The 20,453-nt window shown below is 46.0% G+C and overlaps 1 protein-coding gene across 7 annotated transcripts in view; it reads left to right on the top strand.

The window, feature by feature from the left end:
- The first annotated feature begins 2,638 nt into the window (after positions 1 to 2,638).
- CEP164 (centrosomal protein 164) overlaps positions 2,639 to 20,453 on the top strand; it is a 73,160-nt gene continuing 55,345 nt past the window's right edge. For 6 of the 7 annotated variants that reach the window (XM_040483131.1, XM_040483133.1, XM_040483134.1 and 3 more), the window contains exons 1-3: positions 2,639 to 2,753; positions 8,164 to 8,276; positions 13,033 to 13,144. In XM_040483131.1, coding sequence (XP_040339065.1) covers positions 8,195 to 8,276; positions 13,033 to 13,144 — 194 coding nt within the window. In that variant the 5' untranslated portion in view covers positions 2,639 to 2,753; positions 8,164 to 8,194. Of the gene's footprint in view, positions 2,754 to 4,282; positions 4,422 to 8,163; positions 8,277 to 13,032; positions 13,145 to 20,453 lie in introns of those variants that run through there. The other variant, XM_040483130.1, reaches the window with a different exon arrangement.

Raw genomic sequence — 20,453 nt, forward strand, 5'->3', positions numbered from 1 at the left:
AGTATGCACATGTGCATATATATGTATGCATATACATTTACATCTGCATAAACATTAAAAAGTCTGGAAGGTAGGAACCCAAATGTCAACAGTGGTTTCCTCCGAAGTGTGAAATTCCCTCCTTCATTCAGCTTATTTATTCATTCAGCAAATGTGTATTGAGAACTTACTACATGTTAAGCACTGTTTTAGGCACTGTGGATACAGCAATGCTAAAATGGACAAAATCCCTGTCCTCATGCACTTTACATTCTATACAGGGAGAATGATGGTAAAGAAATAAAATATACAGTATTACAGATGGTGATATATACTATGGGGGAAGGTAAAGCAGAGGAGGGAGAAAGAAGGGAAGTTTGCAATTTTAAATATGGTGGATTAAGGGGCTCCTGGGTGGCTCAGTTGGTTAAATGTCTGACTCTTGGTTTCTGCTAGGGTCATGACCTTGCAGTTTCTTGAGATGGAGCCCCGTGTTGGGCTCTGTGCTTATAGCTTGAAACCTGCTTGAGATTCTCTCTCTCTCTCCCCCGCTCATGCTTTCTCTCTCTCTCAAAATAAATAAATAAACATTTTTTAAAAATATGTGGTGGATTCAAAGAGTAGAGGGAACATTTCACATCTTTATATACTTAAAAAATGGTAGGATTAACAAATGTTGTTACTTCTTATTATGTGGGTGATTTTCTGTATATTACAAGTAAACAGTATGAAAAGAGAAGAAAAAGTTCTAACTGAAATTTCTGACTTGGGGGTATGGCATAAATTTGGGGCCAGTTTAGCTTTATTCCTCCCACATCTTTGAGTACAGAAGATAACATATGCGTATGAACTTCTCAGTCTCTCTTCCTTATTCACTGGGTATATTACTGGCATATCAATTGGTGTGTCATTTTTGTTATTTCCCCCCAAAGATTTGTTTTCTTAATTATGTTTGCCTAAGGGTATTTTATAAATTGGTTTGCACTTTGAAGAACAAACCAACAGGGAAACCTGATAAAATGCAAATTGTTTATCTGTGCGGGGTAATCCCATTAGTCCCTTGGTGACCCTGATTTTATTAGCTCTCCCCACGAGACAGAAAGGGATTCATGCTAAGGAATGAAAGTTAAGAATTTTGACGGCAATCGAAGTCAACCAGATTGATTACAAGTTCTTGGACACAGGGACCAAGTCTGCCAATAGTTTTTTGAATATTGTTTTGTATGAGGTCTGTGGAGGATGAGCTTGTGAACCCTTGGAGTCCCATCCCAGTCTGTCCCCCTGACCCCTCAGTGAGACTTTTAAGGAGTGTGAGGAGGAAGGGGGAGCACGGTTGGGTCGGCTGCAGGCAGAATAAAGGAAGTACAGGCAGAGCTGCCGCAGAAAGAGCCGGACTTAAACAAGAGGAATACATTCTAGCTATCTGGTTTGGATCTACAGAGACAACAATCTGAGTTTTGCATTCTGCGATCGGGGGCACTGGTACTCGTTTTGGGAGATGGTAGGAGCCAGATCCACCTCTACAACAGAACCAGTCAGCAGCTGCTCCAGGGGACTCAATGTCTTCAACCCCTAAGTTCACTTTTCAGTCCCCCAGTTCCGCAAGGATGTAAACTGGCCCTGAGGTTGAGGACACTTGAGAGAAAAGAAGATTTGCCTTCCACGTAAGCAAAATGAAGCTCTTTGGAATTATATTAGTAGCAACCTTTCTGCCAGACAGAGCTTGTAGAACGGCTCTACATTGCATCACTTGTTTCTTCTTAAACAGACTCTTTGAAACAGGTATGACAGATGTTATCCTCACCGATGTTGCAAACTGAGCCCTGTGCTCTGGTTGAAAAGACAAACAACGGAAACCAGGGTTCTTAAGTCCTGGTCAGGCGCTATTTAATCATAGCACGGGAAAGCCAGTTCTTTTGCAGGGGGTGGGGGTGGGGTGGTCTCCTCTCCCCTTACATTCACGTTTCTTTTGTTTATTAAAGCCTTAATGGGTTACTGATGATCAATGTATTATTCACCTGCCATTAATCACACTACTTAAAAAATGATGACGGGTTGTGGGGGGAGCACCTGGGTGGCTCAGTCAGTTGAGCATTGACTTTAGCTCAGGTCATGATCTCACGGTTCGTGAATTTGAGCCCCACTGCTCACTGCTGAGCAGTGCAGAGCCTGCTTCTGATCCTCTGTTCCCCTCTCTCTGCCCCTCCCCCTTTTGCTCTCTCTCTCAAAAAAAAAAAAAAAAAAGTGATGACAGGGTGGCAGGGTGCCTGGCTGGCTCGGTGGGTGTACCATCCGACTCTTGATCTCAGGGTGGGGAGTTCAAGCCCCACGTGGGCGTGGAGCCTATGTTAAAAAATGATGAGGGATAGATTGCCTTAGTTAATTCACCTTACTATTAATACTGTGAATGCCCCTTTCCTGCCCAGGAAGAAATTCCCCTCATAACCAAATTCAGAGCTCTCTTATGACCCCTTGTGGCCCCGCTATCAACTATCTTGGACTACATCTCCCATCGTGCAACGGGAAACGTGCTGCACTCCTCCGTTACCCGACGGGACCTCTAACCAATCCAGTGTCACAGCCCTTGTTCAGCGACCTATTGGCTCTGTGTAGAGGCGGGACTCTTAGTTGCTAGGTTGGTACTCTTTCCGGAAGTGGTTGTTGGCTGCTGCAGAGCAACACCCCGGCGTCCCTGGAAGCGGGGAGCCGGGGTGGTACTGCGGAAGCTGAGCGGACCCGGGAGCGGTCGTCCAGTGCCTCCCGGGGCGGGGGGGGCAGGTGAGGACCTCCTCGAGGGAGGGGGCAGGGGAAAGAGGGAAGCCGGAGAGTTGGGGCACACTCGTGTGCCCGCGAGCGGGATGAGCACGAGTGTGGGCGGGAACTGGAGGGAGAAGTGAAGAAGGAGCGGCCGGACTAGAGTGCATCCATCCAGAATCTCCCCGAGTGGCGGAAGGGACGCCGGGCTGGGCCGGGGTGCGGGCGAGGGGCGAGCGCGAGTGACAGCGGGCGCCGGGCTACGCCTGTCAGCTGGCCGGGGCGCCCCTTCACTTGTCCTGTCTGTGGTTGGAGTGTGAGGCCCGGCCTCCGAAGCCCGCTCGGATATCTGTCTTCTGGGGAGGCTTCCCCGGTGTCCGAATCCAGGGCTAGCCCGACCTTCTGACGTCTTTGGGTCAGCTGGGGAAGTCAGGAAGTTTTGGGGTTTTGTTTTTTTCCTTTCCTTGCATTGATTGAAAAATCTACCTCCTCCACTTGGAACCGCAGCCCTCACTTGGCTTCCACGACTCCTCGCTCCTGGGTCTCCTAACTGAGCTGTCTGTGCAGGCCTCTCCCCTTTCTACTCACCGTAGCCCATCTCTGGGTGATTTCGCCCAGACGTTCATTTAACTAGAGTGGGCTCAAGTCCAGACCTCTTTCCTGAGCTCAGGCCTGCCTACTGACCATCTCCACCTACATGCCTCCCCCACCGTCCTGGCGCCCCTGATCTGTGCCTCCTCCTTGTATTCCTGTGTCAGTGAAGGACTCCCCTGTTCACTCAGCCAGGTCTGCACCTGGAATTCATTCAGCTGCTATAGGCAGCAGACATTTGATGGGCATTTCCTATATTCTAGGGAGCATGCTAGGTGGGGCTGTTGGGCAAGGCATGGAAGAGTACAGATAATCAGACCGGCGGAAGTGCCCTGATTTCCCTCCTCCCTGCCCTTCACTTGCTGCAGACTTCAGGTCCTCTAATTCCGCCTCCTAATACCCTGAGCGTCTGGTCCTTCCTTTCCATTCTCACAGCCGCTGGCTTCGTTCGTAATTTCTTGCCTGTGCTTTCAGGAAAGCTTCCTAACTGGTCCCTCCGCTTCTATTCTTGCCCTCCTCGAAGTAGTTCCTATGCAGCGGTCAGAGTATCTTTCTAAACTGCAGATCTGACCATGCCAGTCTCCTTTGTGAAGTCCTGTGATGGCTTCTCACCATGTGCAGGATACAACCTCAGTCCTTCCCAGCCCTTTAGACTGTGCTGCTTGCCTTCCACTGTAGATCTCTCTCCTGCCGCTCCTCCCTTTGCCCCTTGTGTTCTGGTCACGTCCGAGTGGTTAAGAGCTCACGCTTTGGGGTCCCACAGACGCGGGCGCATGCATGTTCTGCTGTGCCTTTAACCTTTGGAAACTTGCCAAGTTCTTTTTTATTTAACCTTGCAGAGCTTCACTTTCCTTATTTGAAAATGGGGAAAATAATTTCCTTTTTTTATTTTTAAACTTTTTTTTTTAAAAAAAAGTTCATTTTGAGAGAGGGAGAGAATCTCAAGCAGGCTCTGACCTGCCAGCACAGAGCCCGATGAGGGGCTTGAACTCAGACACCGCGGATCACGACCTGAGCCGAAACGAGTCGGGCGCTTAACTGACTGAGCCACCGAGGCGCCCCTGGGAAAACAATTTCTACCTATTTGAGAGGAGGAGGTGAGATGATGTATGTGCTGTATTAGTACAGTTCTTGGAACGTAGGAAGTGTTCAGTGAATCTAAGCTTTTGTTGCAAAATGAATTCTCTGCACCCACCACATTCTTTCCTGCCTCTTTACCTTTGTCCAGGCTGTTTCTTCTGCCTTATATTCCCTTATTCCCTCGTCTTGGTGAGCTCCTGCTTATTCTTTAAGAGCCATCTCGTTGGTCCTGGACTCTGTGATGCTTTCCCTGATCTTCCAAAGTAACATTTGCAATCCTTACCTTAGTTTCCCGTTGTATTCCCTGTTACTTCCCTTAATGTGCTTAACACATTATATAATCATGTTTGGCTTCTCAGCTAGGGTCAGCTGGAGTTCAGGACCTTGTGTAATCACGTCTGTAGCCCCTAATAGCACAGTGCCAGCCCATGGTAGGTGTTCAGTAAGTGGTCCTTGAATGTCCGAATGGCTTTCACTTATGTTCCCTGGTATTAGATCTGTCCTCTGGAACGATGTAGAATAAGCCTTTCACGTATGTAAATAGTAATAACAACAGCAACTCACATTTATTGAGATTATACTGTGTTTTAAGTATTTTACATATACTGGATAATTTAATTCTCCCGTCAATGGCGGTAGACATCATTCTCTCCATTTTACAGGTGAGAAAACTGAGGTGCCTTGCCCAGCCGGTAAGTGGCAGAGCTGGGATTCAAAGCCAGTAATGTTCCCAAACCTATGCTCAGTTCCCACTACCTAATCACTTACAGTGTCTTCCACCTTCTCCCCAGTGCCATCTCCAGGAAATCTTTTCTTTCCTTTATACTTTCTTTATAACTGTTGAGGCAGACTGGAAGCAGTAATTATACAGGGAACCCTAATTGTGCAAATGTGCATGTATGTGTGCTCTGCTAGTGTGCAGGTGTTTTTACTCTTCATTGCATCCCTAGTGCCCAGCCAAAGGTACACTTAGAGGCATCTGGGTGGCTCAGTCGGTTGAGTGTCAGACTTCGGCTCAGGTCGTGATCTTGTGGTTCGTGAGTTCAAGCCCAACATCAGGCTCGCTGCTGTCAGCACGGAGCCCACCTCAGATCCTCTGTCCGCCTCTCTCTCTGCACCTCCTCCACTCTCTCTCTCTCTCAAAAATAAATGAACATTTGAAAAAAGGTAAACTTAGGTGCTCAATAAACATTTCTCGAATGAATAAATGATCTCTAGTAGCCACTAAATGCAAATGATTTCTCTTCCCACCACCTCCTCCTTCCTGTGGTTCCTGCCCTTTTGGTCCTGTCCTTACCCACAGAAGATCTTTTTCGGTGGAAGATTTGTGTGAAATTCGAGTGACCCATGATTCTGGGTTTTCCAGATTCTTCCTGACATTTCGATATAGCTAAGTGGGCATCCTGCCACAGAGAGATTTCACCTGCCCGATGCTTTCCGGAGACGGGGTGTATCTAGGGATGTGAAACATTTCTCGAATGCTCCGGGATGGTTGCTACAGTGCCTTGTGACAGGTCGCAGCCTGTTGGACTGAACATCGGCTAGCTCCGGTGTTCAGGCCGCTAGGGATTCCTCCTTCCCCAGGGATTCTTTCCCTTTCTCCTTCCCTCTCCTCCCTAACTTAGAGAATTCAAGATTCCTGTGGCTCATTAAGCCACATCAGCTGCCCTGGTTCCTGGTGCTTCTCTGCTCTGCTTTTTAAGAGTCTGTGGCCCTGCTTATCTCTGTGTGTGTGGAGGAAACATTATGGGCTCCTAGGGTGTTAGCGGTTCTTAGGGTAGGGCACAGATCCCCACTTGGGTTTACGTACCGTAGAGGAGAATGCTTCTTCCATTAGCCTTTCTTCTTAAGGCATGAAATTGCTGCTTGGAGGTGTCATGGTGGGAATGAGAGGGGGCATAGCCTCACTCCCTTGGCTCCGTTGGACTGACAGAGGGAGCCGTTCCTTGTGAGTCGTAAGGCAAGATACCTTCCTGGCCCATCTGTCAATTCTCAGGGTACAGAGAGGGCCACAGTAACGATCCCTCATATATCCTTTGCTGTTTATCAGGCAACAGCAATCTTGGAACAGATTCAGAGCCACCGGACCTGGCCATTTCCTGAGCACTCATTACAGGACACATCCCAACTTCCTTTAACAAAAATTTTTTTTCAACGTTTATTTATTTTTTTGAGAGATAGACAGAGCCTGAGCAGCGGAGGGGCAGAGAGAGAGGGAGACAGAATCCGAAGCAGGCTCCGGGCTCTGAGCTGTCAGCACAGAGCCCAACACGGAGCTCGAACTCAGGGACCGCGAGATCATGACCTGAGTGGAAGTCGGCCGCCAACCCAACTGAGCCACCCAGGCACCCTCCCCCCCGCAACCTCCTTTTTTGATGACAGGGTCTTTCTGTTCACTTCCCCTGCTGTAAGAGGGCTGTATTTCGCTTGCTGTTCCAGGTGGAACAGTGACAGCTTCTGAAGAGGTCAGGCTTGTTTCTCTAGACTCCCGTCAGTCATACCAGCGAGGTGATGCCTTCTCAGGTGGGGCACGCACTCCAGCAGCCACCTTACAGGGGGACCTTCCTCTGCGTCACTGGGAGCCTCAGTGTGGGAGGTGCAAGAACGGGAGAGTTGTGACCTGGGAGGGAGGAGCAGGGAACGGCATGAGCTTGTCAGTTGAAGAATTTGAATTCGACGCTGTGCCATCCCCGGAGCTAGAAACCTTGGACTCAAGTTGGACTCTTTTCCACCCTGCATCCCATCCCGCTCCTATTAACCCTGCCATCACAGCATCTGCCCCTTCTCCATTCTCTCTGCTTCTGCCCTAGTTTAAGCCCTCATCGTCTTTCACCTGGATGGCAGCCGCCTCCGTGGTTTTCCTGACACCAGTCTTACTTCTCCCGTCCTGACATCCATCCCTGCCGGAGTTCACATCCTGAAAAAAGGCCGCCGTGTGCCACTTTCTCTCACCAAAGCCCTCAGTGGCTCCCCTTTGCCGCAGGGGAGAGTGGAGACTCTTTCACACGGTCTACAAGGCTCTCCGTGACCTAGCTTTCCACGCCAGCCCCTGCCCCGCGTTCTGTATCCCGTACTCCAGAGCGCCTTGTCTGCACCCGACATCCCCTCTGCCAGCTTCGCTCTCTCCACCAACGTGACTCTTGTCTGCCTTTGGTACCCAGCTCCGTACAAAGCCTTCCTTCCCCCTTCAGCGGGAATATATTTCTTCTCTCTTAGTACTTCTGGAGCAGGATGGTTATTTTTCCCCTTCTGCCTTCTGCTGTTGAAGTTGTGTGTGCTACTTCCCCTAGACTGTAAGCTCCTTGAGGGCATCATTGGGTGTAAACAGGGACGTGTGTTGAAGGTAGTGTGGCTGCACTGGGATACGTTGCCATCAGGGGGGATGAGGGTGTGCCGCCCTTTTGGTGTCACTAGGGTTTTCTTGCTGGGGGTCCTATACTGTGAGTTGTTTCTCCCCTGGTGGTGGGGGGCGGGATATGAGGTCACACTCTTGAGAGAGAGACCTGGGTTTCCAGCTCTTTTGTGACACGCTGAGTACTCAGCAAGCGTTTGGGAGATGCGTCTCAGGGAACTTTATGAGGTGCAGAGTCTGTGAGGCCTGAGTTCTGAGCCATTGTTCCAGCCTCCGCTGTCCCTGGAGTCTGGAAGATTTGCTAAGTTGGCTTGCAGGGTCTGGTCTGACCCAGGGGCTCCGTGACCGGGCTCCAGTTTTTCTCCTTTTAAGGTGGGTCATTGATTGTCTCTTTGGATGGGGGTCTCCAGGACGTAGGTGTTCGAGCCCATACCAGTCATGGCCGGGAGACCCATCCGCATAGGAGACCAGCTGGTTCTGGAGGAGGATTATGATGAGACCTACATCCCCAGTGAGCAAGGTAAGAGGCCTGGGGTGTACTATAATAGTTCTTTGAGGGCAGGAATGGTCTCTGATTTAATTTTGTTCTGATACAAATCTGGTACATGTACAGGGCTGTTTGGTATATTTGGTTGGATCAGGGGTTGGGAAACTAACTCATGGGCCTCCCCTGGCCTGTTGCCTTCTTGTAAATAAGGTTTGATTGGAAAATAGCCATGCTTATTTGCTTATGTATTGTCTGTGGCCGCTTTCGTGGTACAAGGGCAGTGCTGAGTAGTTGTGAGAGAAACCGTATCACCCACAAAGCCTAAAATATTTACTGTCTGGCCCTTTACAGAGAAAGCTTGCTGGCCTTGGGTTAGATCAATGATTTATTTATTTATTTATTTATTTATTTTTAACGTTTATTTATTTTTGAGACAGAGAGAGACAGAGCATGAACGGGGGAGGGGCAGAGAGAGAGGGAGACACAGAATCGGAAGCAGGCTCCAGGCTCTGAGCCATCAGCCCATAGCCCGACGCGGGGCTCGAACTCGCGGACTGCGAGATCGTGACCTGAGCTGAAGTCGGACGCTCAACCGACTGAGCCACCCAGGCGCCCCGTATTTTTAAATGTTTATCTATGTTGAGAGAGAGAAAGAGAGAGCGCGTGTGTGTGCATGCGGGAGGGACAGAGAGAGGGAGAGAGAGAATTCCAAGCAGGCTCCTCACTGTCAGTGCAGAGCCGGACATGGGGCTTAATCCCACGAACTGTGAGATTGTGACCTGAGCTGAAATCAAGAGACAGATGCTTAACTGACTGAGCCACCCAGGCACCCCGATGATTAACTTTAAATGAAAATATAGCGGCTTCAGGCTGGCTCAGTTGGTGGAGCGTGTGACTCTTGATCTCAGGGTTGTGAGTTCGAGCTCCATGTTAGGTATAGAGATGACTCAGAAATAAAATCTTAAAAAAAGGTCCGTCTTTAAAAAATATACACGAAAATATGTTAGAAGATACCATGAAATACATTGTGTCCTGAGGCCAGGGGTAACCCAGTGTCTTAAGAAAAAATACCTAAAGCAGTGTTTTTTTTAAACAACAACAATAACTTTATTAACAATAATAACGGAATTTATTGAGTGCTCCTACGTGCCATTCTCTGTGCTAAGAACTTCACCCGTATTTCCTTTTCAACCTCACGGCAACTCCATGAGTTAGGTACTATTATCATTCCCGTTCTACAGATGAGGAAACTGAGGCACAGAAAGGTTAAATCATTTCCCTCCAGTCACAGGTGTACTGAGTGGCACAGCTGGGACCCACACCTAGGTATCCTGACAAAAGGGCCTGCACTTTGAAGCTCTGTGCTGTGTTGAGGGGTGAAGATTCCTCTGAAATTGTCATGTGTCAGGGACCTGGGCACATAATTCAGGAGGTTTGCAGGCCTGTTAGAGAGAGGGAAGGAATCTTGCACTCCCAGAGCCCCCGCACTTTGTATAAAGCATAGGATTTTTATTTGTTTGCTGTATGAAAATTCAACATTTTTACATTAAATGTATCAGTCCGTTCTCACATGACCTCGGAATGTTGTACCATAGTCAGAAAAGCATTCCTTCGCTACTGCACAGATAAATACTTCTCTCATGTTTTCCTCTGGGTTTGTCCCCACACCATGCACGGTTCGGCCATCTTTCCCCCACTGAGTAGGTGCCAGCGTGTGTATTTTGCCTACTTATCTCCCATAGTACTGTCCGTTCACACGTCAGCACCATACTCTTAATTACTGAGGCTCGGTAATAAATTCTCTTTTTCAGGAGGGCTGATATGCCCTTGTGGCTTTCCCCACACCTCCTACCCAAGTTTTCGTGCTTATCTTGTCTTACCTCCCTGGGAACTTGCGAATCACCTTGTCTGGTTCTGGGGAGGGCTCTGTGTGGGAGAACGGTTGGCATTTTGGAGAAAATTGTGTTCAGTTTATGAAAGAACCTAGGGAGGATTGGCATCTTTATGAAGTCTCCCCCTGCCCAAGAACATGGTATTCCTTCCCATTTGTGTTTTGTTTGTGTTTTTCAGGAGTGACTTAAAGTTTTCTTCACGCAGGTTTTTACACATTTCTTGCTCAGTGTATTTCTTAATTTTTTTTTTTTTGTTTTCTCTTGTGAATGGGGACCTAATGATCTAAGGATGTTTAGAAAAACTCTCTTCTGCTCAGTTCAGGGTTAGACGGTCTAAGCTCAAGCCACCATCTCTCTCCTGAGACTGTCAGTAGCTTCCTATTAGCCTCCCTGTGTACACCCTTGCCCTTCGCAGGGGTGCTCCATCTCGCACCGGAGTGTTCTTCTTACAGCGTAAAGCAGATCACATCAGGACTCTGCTTTTAGTAGTATTCGTTATACTCAGCATAACACTCTTAATGGGGTGTGCAGGGCTCTGCGTGACTCTGCCCTGTCACCTGGCCAGGTTCACGTGGTGCCACTCTCCCTTCCTTGCTGCCAGTCCCATGGCGTTTCTGACAGTCCCCAGATGGGCCAAGCTGTTGCTTGCCACAGGCCCTTTGCACCTGCTTTTCTGCCTCAGTGCTCTTTCCTCAGTGCTCTGCATGGCCAGATCCCTTGTCTCCTACAGGTTTCAGTTGTGTTCCGTTCTGAGAGTTTTCCCTTGACCCTTTCTAAACGAGTGCCCCCTTCACCTTGAGGTTCTCTCTCTTATATGTCATTTACTTCCTTTATTGCCTTTATCAGAAGCTATCATTTTTTGTATATTTATCTGTTCTTTTTTTTTTTTTTTTTTTGAGAGAGAGCGAGCAAGAGAGTATGGGGGAGAGGGAGAGAGGGAATCTCAAGCAGGCTCCATGCCCAGCACAGAGCCTGATGCAGGGCTTGATCTCACCACCTTGAGATCGTGACCTGAGCCAAAATCAAGAGTCAGACGCTTAACCGTTTACAGGTGCCCTGTTTACTTCTTTACTGGTTGTTCTACTAGAAGAGACCATTTCTCTTACTCACAGCACATAGGAAGCACTCAAGAACTATTTGTGAAATCAGTGAATAAGTCTCTGGCTAGCCAAATTTCAGCTGGTCCTTTGAAAAAGTGCTTTTTCTTTTCTAGTCCCCAGGTATGCCAGCCTCCACATTCTCTATTGAGAGAACCCATACTGGTTTTGCCTTTCTGGCCAGGGGTATTATCAGCTGGAGCATTGATGCCCCTGGGGTATTTATTTCGTTATTCCTGGTGGCTCTGGTGACCTATTCCAGCAGTTAGCTCATCTGCCTTTTCCCCTGTAGGTGAGGTTGCTCTTAGCTCAGTATGTATCTCTCCTCTGTTCCTCCAGATCTCTGGCGAAAGAGCTTTCTATGCTTGGTTCCCAGAGAGTATTAGAGTCCATAGGACGTCACAGAAGTGGAAAAGAAACAAATCCCTTCATGGAGTAGAGTCTTCAGAGAGTGGAGAACAAGGCTGATGGAGTATCATCTCACTTTCTCAGCTCAGCTCTCCCCTCGCCTCGGGCGCTTTCCCTCTGCTCCCGGGGCGCACAGTGCACATCTCCATTAAAAGCACATATCCCTCGGTTTGTACTCTGTTCATGTGTTGGTAAGGTCCCCGAGGGGCTTAGTGTTCTCTGGTTGTTCAGTCCATGCTTGTTGACTGAGTGACGGGCACTTTTGCACCAGGGTTTTGGAGCTTGTGTCCTGGTAAGGCTGCCCTCATTCAGGATGCTTCTGGCTGCGGCCGTGGGGGGTCTTCCTGAGGCCCCTGCCACACGGACGTCTTGGTCTTATTGTTTTGCCTTTGTCATACTCCGCTTCGCATTACGTTCTTGGAGTATGGCAATAGCATGCCTGGATTCGGGTGTGTCATTTGTAATTTAAGAAGACAGAATTATTTATGTTTATTATTTATATTTAGAGACATAACACCTGCTCACTTAAGGAAACTTGGAAAGTAAAGGTGAAGGAGAAAAAAAGTTGTCTAGGAAAAAAACCTGTTTTTCCTTTATTCTCACACTCAAAATGCTGGCACCAGGTGTGTGTGTGTGTGTGTGTGTGTGTGTGTGTGTGTGTGTTTCTGACACTAGCTGTGTGTCCTACAATTCCACTTCAGTTCCTGGAGAGAGCATCAGATCCCACAGGTTAGGGGCTTGGTCATAGTCTGAAGACTGTCCCCAACTTCAGACATCAGTTGCAAGTCCCAGGTTGTCCCTGGTACTTCTGACCAACGATCTATACACCAGAGTCCCTGTCCCCCTCCTTGGGTTTGATAATTTGCTAGGACAGGTCCCAGAACTCAGGGAAACACTTATACGATAAGGGATAGAGCTGAAGAGCCAGATGAAGACATACGTAGGGTGAGGTCACGTGGATGTATTCACCAACCCAGAAGCTCTCTGAGCCCTGTAGTCTAGGGATTTTTATAGAGCCTTTTTCACCAAGTCATGATCGATCGTCAACTCACTTTTCCAGCCCCTCTCCCCTCTCCAGAGAATTGGGGTGAAACTGCAAGTTCCAAGCTTCTAATCACGGCTCGGGTTTTCTGGTGACCAGCCCCCATCCAGGAGCCCACCCAGAGTCACCTGATTGGAAGAAAAGAGGCTTCTGTTACTCAGGAAATTCCGAGGGTTTTAGGAGCTCTGTGTCAGCACCTCGGGTCAAAGACCAAATAGTAACAGGAACTGGGGGCGGAGACCGACACTTGTATTTCTTATTATTTCACAAGGTTGACTGTGATTCTTTTTCTCTTTTCCATCCACATCCCCCACTTTGTTACTTTCTCGTCATCCCGCCTCTTCCTGCAGAAATTCTTGAATTTGCCAGAGAGATTGGTATTGATCCCGTCAAGGAGCCGGAACTGATGTGGCTGGCCCGGGAGGGCATTGTGGCCCCACTGCCTGTGGAGTGGAAGCCCTGGTAAGTCAGCACGGATGTAGCCCGCGCCTGGCACTGGAAGTCAGCTTTAATTTGCCACCTTTGTTATTTAAAAAAAATTTTTTTTAATGTTTATTTTTGAGAGGGAGATACAGAGCCCAAGCAGGGGAGGGGCAGAGAGAGAGGGAGACACAGAATCCGAAGCAGGCTCCAGGCTCCGAGCTGTCAGCACAGAGCCCGATGTGGGGCTCGAACTCAGGACCCGTGAGATCATGACCTGAGCCAAAGTCGGATCCTTAACCAACTGAGCCACCCAGGCACCCTGATTTGTCCTGCGCAGAGTTGGGGACAGCTATGGGCCATTCCTCTGCTGTGCTGCCTGACACTTTGGGCCTGAGCCCAGGCCAACTTGACGGTCCCTGTGAGGGGTTCAGCACCAATATCCAGGGTCCTGGGAGCTGCTGCCTCGTGTCAGGTCTTGCAGCACCAGCATCTGCTTTGGGCCTGGTGGGGAAGTGTCACTGTTGCCCTTTGCCGACTGATACCGAGAGTGACGATATTGAAACCCCTCAGTGGGTCCAAAATGGATGCTGGTGCTAAAGAGGTTTGTGGTGAGGCTACACAGACTGGCAGAGGGTTTCGTCCCTCTTGGCAGCCCATCCTGAATTTGAGTCCCGTGCTCATGAATAGGTTCCCGTCTGTGGATTCGGTCACCTGTGCAGTTTCGCTTTGAGCTCTCTGCACGTACGGAGTGGACTGGCTCGGGTTGTCTCAGTGAAACAGAGGCTGATGGGGAGGAGGCTGACGGGGTCTCGGCATCCTCTCCCACCCTCGGGGGCGGGGGTGCGTGTTCGCTGTTGTGCACGCTGGCTCCAGCTCGGCTCCCTAAAGTGAGTGCCAGAAGTTTACTTCCCGCTCTGGCGTGAAGTCCCCAGTTAGTCCCCACGGTCTCCAGAGTCCTCCCTTTTGCTGCTGTTGTACAGTTTTGCACGCAAGGTATAATATTCCGTTCTTACCCACGCCTTTTAATGCGTTGGCCATGCTTCAAAATGACCGCAAGTGTGGCCTCACTCGTCCGTGCTGAAGAATCGTAAGTTATCCTTTCAGCTTCTCACATGGCGGGCTCCCCGCTCTCCTGATCTCTGTAGCAGCGTTTTCCTTGGATCTCCTCCAGTTTCGTGACACCTCTCGTAATCCGTCCGCACTCTACACTCTTCCAGGTGCTGAGCACTCGTGGTTGTGTTTGTAGGATAAGTTTGTAGGATAGCGGTTTCTGTTCTGTTTCTCCTATCCACCCCGATGCCCACATTTGCCTTATCTAATCATCTCTATCTTCTTTGCCTTCGTTTTTAAGTTTGTATATATGTGTGCTGTTTGCTTTTGGATACATTTTCTCATTAGAAACCACATGAGAGGGGCGCCTGGGTGGCCCAGTCTGTTAAGCGTCCGACTTCAGCTCAGGTCATGATCTCACGGTTCATGAGTTCAAGCCCTGCCTTGGGCTCTGTGCTCAGAGCCTAGAGCCTGTTTCAGATTCTGTGTCTCCTTCCCTCTCTGCCCCTCTCCCACTCACGCTCTGTCTCTCTCTCTCTCTCTCTCTCTCTCTCTCTTGAAAATTAAACATTAAAAAATGAAGTTCTTATTAAAAAAAAACCACATGAGAAATAGAATCAGTATAGTAACCTCTTAATGTACACATACTCAATAAATAAATGGCTTCAGTGTTTGTAAAAAATAAAATGGTGAGTGGAAGGTGGGAAGCTGTCTTTGGTTATTGAGCCAGCCATGTGCCAGGGTCACACCTACCACCTTCATGTCCCTGCTGGGGGTGGTCAGCACTTCTTTTCCAAATTGACTATTAGGTCTATGGACGGGTTATTTCTGGATTCTCTGCTCTCTTCCATTGATCTGTTTGTCTGTCTTAATACCAATACTGCACATATTGTCTTGATAACTGTAGCTTTATTATAGACGTTGAAATCACGTAGGGTAAATCCTCCCATTTTGTTGTCCATTCGCAGAGTAGTAGTGTAGGTCCTCTGCGCTTCCATATGAATTTTAGAATCAGCTTGTCATTTTCTACAAAAAAAAAATCCTGTGGAGATTTTGATCGGAATTGCACCAAATCTAGAAATCACTTTAGGAAGAATTGACCTCTAGAACTTTATGGAGTCTTCCAACCCCTGAGCAAGGGTCTGTCTCCTTTTATTTGGGTGGTTCTTTGGGTGGTTTTTTTCTCTAAGAAACGTTTTGTAGTTTTTAGGGTACGTGCATTACCCATATTTTGTTAGATTTACTAAGTGGTCTATTTTAAATCGTATATGTAAAAATTTCCTATTGCTTGTTGCTTTTATATAGAAATAAAATTCGTTTTTGTATATTGATCTCATAGCTGGCAACCTTGCTAAACTCATTTCCGTCAGTTCTAATAATTTTGTAGATTCCATAGGATTTCCTACATGCATGATCACATCTTCTGTGAAAAAGACATTTTTACTTCTTCCTTTCCAATCTGAATACCTTTTATTTTTATGTCTTTCCTTACTGCACTGACTAGACCCTCTAACAATAGAAGTGGTGACAGTGGACATTTTTGCTTTTCTCCTCATCTTAAGGAATTGAGTATGATGGGAGCTGTAGGTTTTTGTAAATGCCTTTTGTCAGGATGAGGAAGTTCCCTTCTATTCCTGGCTTGCTGAGGGTCTAAATCAGAAAGGATATTGGATTTTGCCAAATGTTTTTCTGTACCTATTAATAGGATCATGTGATTTTTTTTCTATTTCGGTCTTACTAGGGTCAGTTGTATTGATTGATTTTCAAATGGTAATCTGACCTTACATTCCTTGGATAAAGTCCACTTGGTCATGATTATATACTATCGGATTTGATTTTGTAAAATTGTGTTAAGTATCTTTGTTCTAAAAAAATAGTTTGAAGGGGATGAGGTAGATAGAGTTTGGGCATTTTATTATTCCTGATTTCCAATTTTATTTATTCATTCTATTTTGTGTTACAAGTTGAGACCTCGTTTCTGGCTCAGTAAGTGATCCTGTTTATGTAAATGTTCTAGGGATGCTCGATAAGAATGTAGTGTCTCATTTTTGGATATAGGGTTCTGTAGATGTCCTTTATATCAATGTGTTTTCATATATAGATGTGTTTATGTCTTCTGTGTCCCGGTCCCTTTTGTCTGGTCTAACTCTGAATAACAGTATAGTTGAGTACAGAATTGTATGTTGAGTACGAACAGCCCTTGGACAATATTATGCACCCTTATCTTCTGACTTCTGGTTTTGCTAAAAAGACATGTTTTCTTGGTCTCATCAGTTATTTCTTTGTGGGTAGTAAAATTCCCCCCTCTCCCCCCTCCCCAAACTGGATGTTTTTATTATTTTGTTTTTATCTTTGGTGTTTTGTAATTTCACTGCTGTGCCACGTTTGGATTTATTTTTGTTTCCCCCTTTCCGTCCCTAATTTAATGATTCTACCGATTCCTACAAGTTCTGCTCTTTTCAATATGTCTGTTTTATTTTCTTTTCTTTTTTTTAGAGTTCTGTTCTTTCATTATGGATTCTACTCTTTTTGTCCCTACAGTAATTTTAGATGTAGTTAATTTTAGTCTTCTTTTGATTATTATACTATGCCAGGTTTCCTTGCGTGCCAATGTTTCTCTTTACTGGCACTGATTTCCTTTCGCGGTGAACTGTCCCCCCATGGGGTTTAATTATTTATTGTGAGTTTTGTGAATCTATCTTCTGTAGAGTTATTTTCTGTGTCTCATTCCTGGGTTGTTGAGTGACTTTATGATAGCTTGTGCCACGGATTTTTCAGTGGGTTTAGTACTAAATTTTTACATTAATTTTCTGACTTGGGATTTCCTTACCACAGTTTGGATTCTATGTCTACATGTATCTTGGAGTTTTAATTTTTTGTGAAAGTTGATTTCGCCTGCCTAGACCTGGATTGCTTCTTTGCCTGCTAGGTTCTTCTATTCACGGAGCCAGCAGCCTTAAGGGCCCAGTGATACGCAAGGGTCTTGCCCCTGGTTTCCCAATTCATGAAGGTCTAAGGCCGTATTTTGTGCCTTTCAACCGGTATTAAAACTCGGGTTTTGGGGAGCCTGGGTGGCTCAGTCGGTTGAGTATTGGACTCTTGATTTCAGCTCAGGTCATGATCCCAGGTTCATGGGATCGGGCCCCATGTCAGGCTCTGTGCTGAGCGTGGAGCCTGCTTAAGATTCTCTCTGTCTCTCTGTTTCTGTCTGTCTCTCTCTCAAAACAAAGCAAAACAAACAAATAAATAAACAAACAGCTTTTGAGGGTCTCTGTCCAGGTCAGACACCAGCCTTGGCCTATCCGTTCACATCCTTGTTATTCAGATTTCACATTTTCTTTCTGTTTCTGGCATCTGAGAATTTGGCACTAGGTGAGGAGAAGCCAGACGTCTTCTTCAGTTTGGGTAAACATGTTGCCTGAGGTTTTGTATGTGTGTCTTTATTTATTTTTAAATGTTTATTTATTTATTTTGAGAGAGAGAGAGGGAGGGGCAGAGAAAGAGGGGGAGAGAATCCCAGCAGGCTACACGCTGTCAGCAGAGCCTGATGTGGGTCTCAAACCCATGAACCGTGAGATCATGACATGATCCAAAATCAAGAATCTGATGCTCATGTGGATGGAACTGGAGGGTATTATGCTGAGTGAAATAAGTCAGTCAGAGAAAGACAGATATCATGTTTTCCCTCATATGTGGAACTTGAGAAACTTGACAGAAGACCATGGGGGAGGGGAAGGGGAAAATAGTTGCAAACAGGGAGGCAAGACGTAAGAGACTCGGAAATACAGGGAACAAACTGAGGGTTGATGGGGGGCTCTGGGGAAGAGGGGGAAATGGGTGATGGGCATTGAGGAGGGCACTTGTTGGGGTGAGCACTGGGTGTTGTATGTAAGTGATGCATCACGGGAATCTACCCCCAAAACCAAGAGCACACTGTATACATTGTATGTTAGCCAACTTGACGATAATTTATATTAAAAAAAAAAAAAATCTGATGCTCAACTGACTAAGCTACCCAGGCATCCCTGTATGTGTGTCTTTAGAAAAAATTTCTAGGATTTGCAGTGGTGTGTTAAAAGATGTACAGAATTTAAATATTGTTAATCATACATTACCTTCCTTTATAGTTTAATAATTCCTCCAATAATGGTACATATGGTTGTTCATTTAATAATATTATCAATTAGGGGTGCCTGGATGGCTCATTTGGTTAGGCATCTGACTCGATCTCAACTTAGGTCTTGATCTCAAGGTTGTGAGTTCAAGCCCTGCGTTGGGTTTGAAGCCTTTTTTAAAAAAAATTATCAATTAAAAAATTGTCGATTCCTCCAAAATGATGAGTACAAAAAAATTGTTGATCCAAGGACAGGAAATTATGCCTGATCATTTAAATTTGCATTTCTCAAATCATTCATAGAGTTGAGCTGGCCATCTGTTGGCCATTTGCTTATTTATATTCTTTGCCGTTTTGTCTGTTGGGTTGCTTATTATTATTTTTGTTGAGAAGGTAAAAGTGATTTTTCTGTGGGTTTTATTTTCATTTAAGCATTAAAAAAATTTTTTTTTAATGTTTATTTGTTTTTGAAAGACAGAGACAGAGCACAAGCAGGGGTGGGACGGCGGGGTGGGTGGGGCGGGGAACACAGAATCTGAAGCAGGCTCCAGGCTCTGAGCTGTCACACAGAGCCCGACACAGGGCTCAAACTCACGAACTGTGAGATCATGACCTGAGCCGAAGTCGGATTCTAAACCGACTGAGCCACCCAGGTGCCCCAAAGCATTTTTTTAAAAATTTACATCCAAGTTAGTTAGCATATGGTGCAACAATGATTTCAGGGGTAGATTCCTTAATGCCCCTTACCCATTTAGCCCATCCCCCCTCCCACAACCCCTTCAGTAACCCTCTGTTTATTCTCCATATTTAAGAGTCTCTTATGTTTTGTATTTATATTATTTTTGCTTCCCGTCCCTTGTGTTCATCTATTCTGTGTTTTAAAGTCCTCATATGAGTGAAGTCACATGATATTTGTCTTTCTCTAATTTCGCTTAGCATAATACCCTCTAGTTCCATCCACGTAATTGCAAATGGCAAGATTTCGTTCTTGTTGATTGCCAAGTAATACTCCATTGTATATATGTACCACATCTTCTTTATCCATTCATCCATCGATGGACATTTGGCTATTTCCATACTTTCCATACTTTGGCTATTGTTGATGGTGCTGCTATAAACATGGGGGTGCATGTGTCCCTTCGAAACAGCACACCTGTATCCCTTGGATAAATACCTAGTAGTGCAATTGCTGGTTCGTAGGATAGTTCTATTTTTTTAATTTTTTGAGGAACCTCCATACTGTTTTCCAGAGTGGCTGCACCAGCTTGCAGTCCCACCAGCAGCAAAAGAGATCCTCTTTCTCTGCATCCTCGCCAACATCTGTTGTTGCCTGAGTTGTTCATGTTAGCCATTCTGATGGGTGTGAGGTGGTATCTCATTGTGGGTTTGATTTGTATTTCCCTGAGGATGAGTGATGTGGAGCATTTTTTCCTGTGTCGGTTGGCATCTGGATGTCTTCTTTGGAGAAGTGTCTATTCATGTCTTTTGCCCATTTCTTCCCTGGATTGGTTTTTTTTGGGTGTTGAGTTTGATAAGTTCTTTATAGATTTTGGATACTAGCTCTTTATCTGATATGTCATTTGCTAATATCTTCTCCCATTCCGTCAGTTGTCTTTTATTTATTTTTTTTATTTTATCATAATATATTTTATTATTCAAAATAAAGTGAGCTATTTTAAAACTGTCTATTTAATTATAATTTGTTAAATATTTATTTTTTTTATTTTTTATTTTTTTTATTTATATATGAAATTTATTGTCAAATTGGTTTCCATACAACACCCAGTGCTCATCCCAAAAGGTGCCCTCCTCAATACCCATCACCCACCCTCTCCTCCCTCCCACCCCCCATCAACCCTTAGTTTGTTCTCAGTTCTCAACAGTCTCTTATGCTTTGGCTCTCTCCCACTCTAACCTCTTTTTTTTTTTTCCTTCCCCTCCCCCATGGGTTCCTGTTAAGTTTCTCAGGATCCACATAAGAGTGAAACCATATGGTATCTGTCTTTCTCTGTATGGCTTATTTCACTTAGCATCACACTCTCCAGTTCCATCCACGTTGCTACAAAAGGCCATATTTCATTTTTTCTCATTGCCACGTAGTATTCCATTGTGTATATAAACCACAATTTCTTTATCCATTCATCAGTTGATGGACATTTAGGCTCTTTCCATAATTTGGCTATT

This window comes from Herpailurus yagouaroundi, unplaced genomic scaffold (genome assembly GCF_014898765.1).
Source record: "Herpailurus yagouaroundi ecotype Mexico unplaced genomic scaffold, PumYag 161, whole genome shotgun sequence".
Lineage (NCBI taxonomy): Eukaryota > Metazoa > Chordata > Mammalia > Carnivora > Felidae > Herpailurus > Herpailurus yagouaroundi.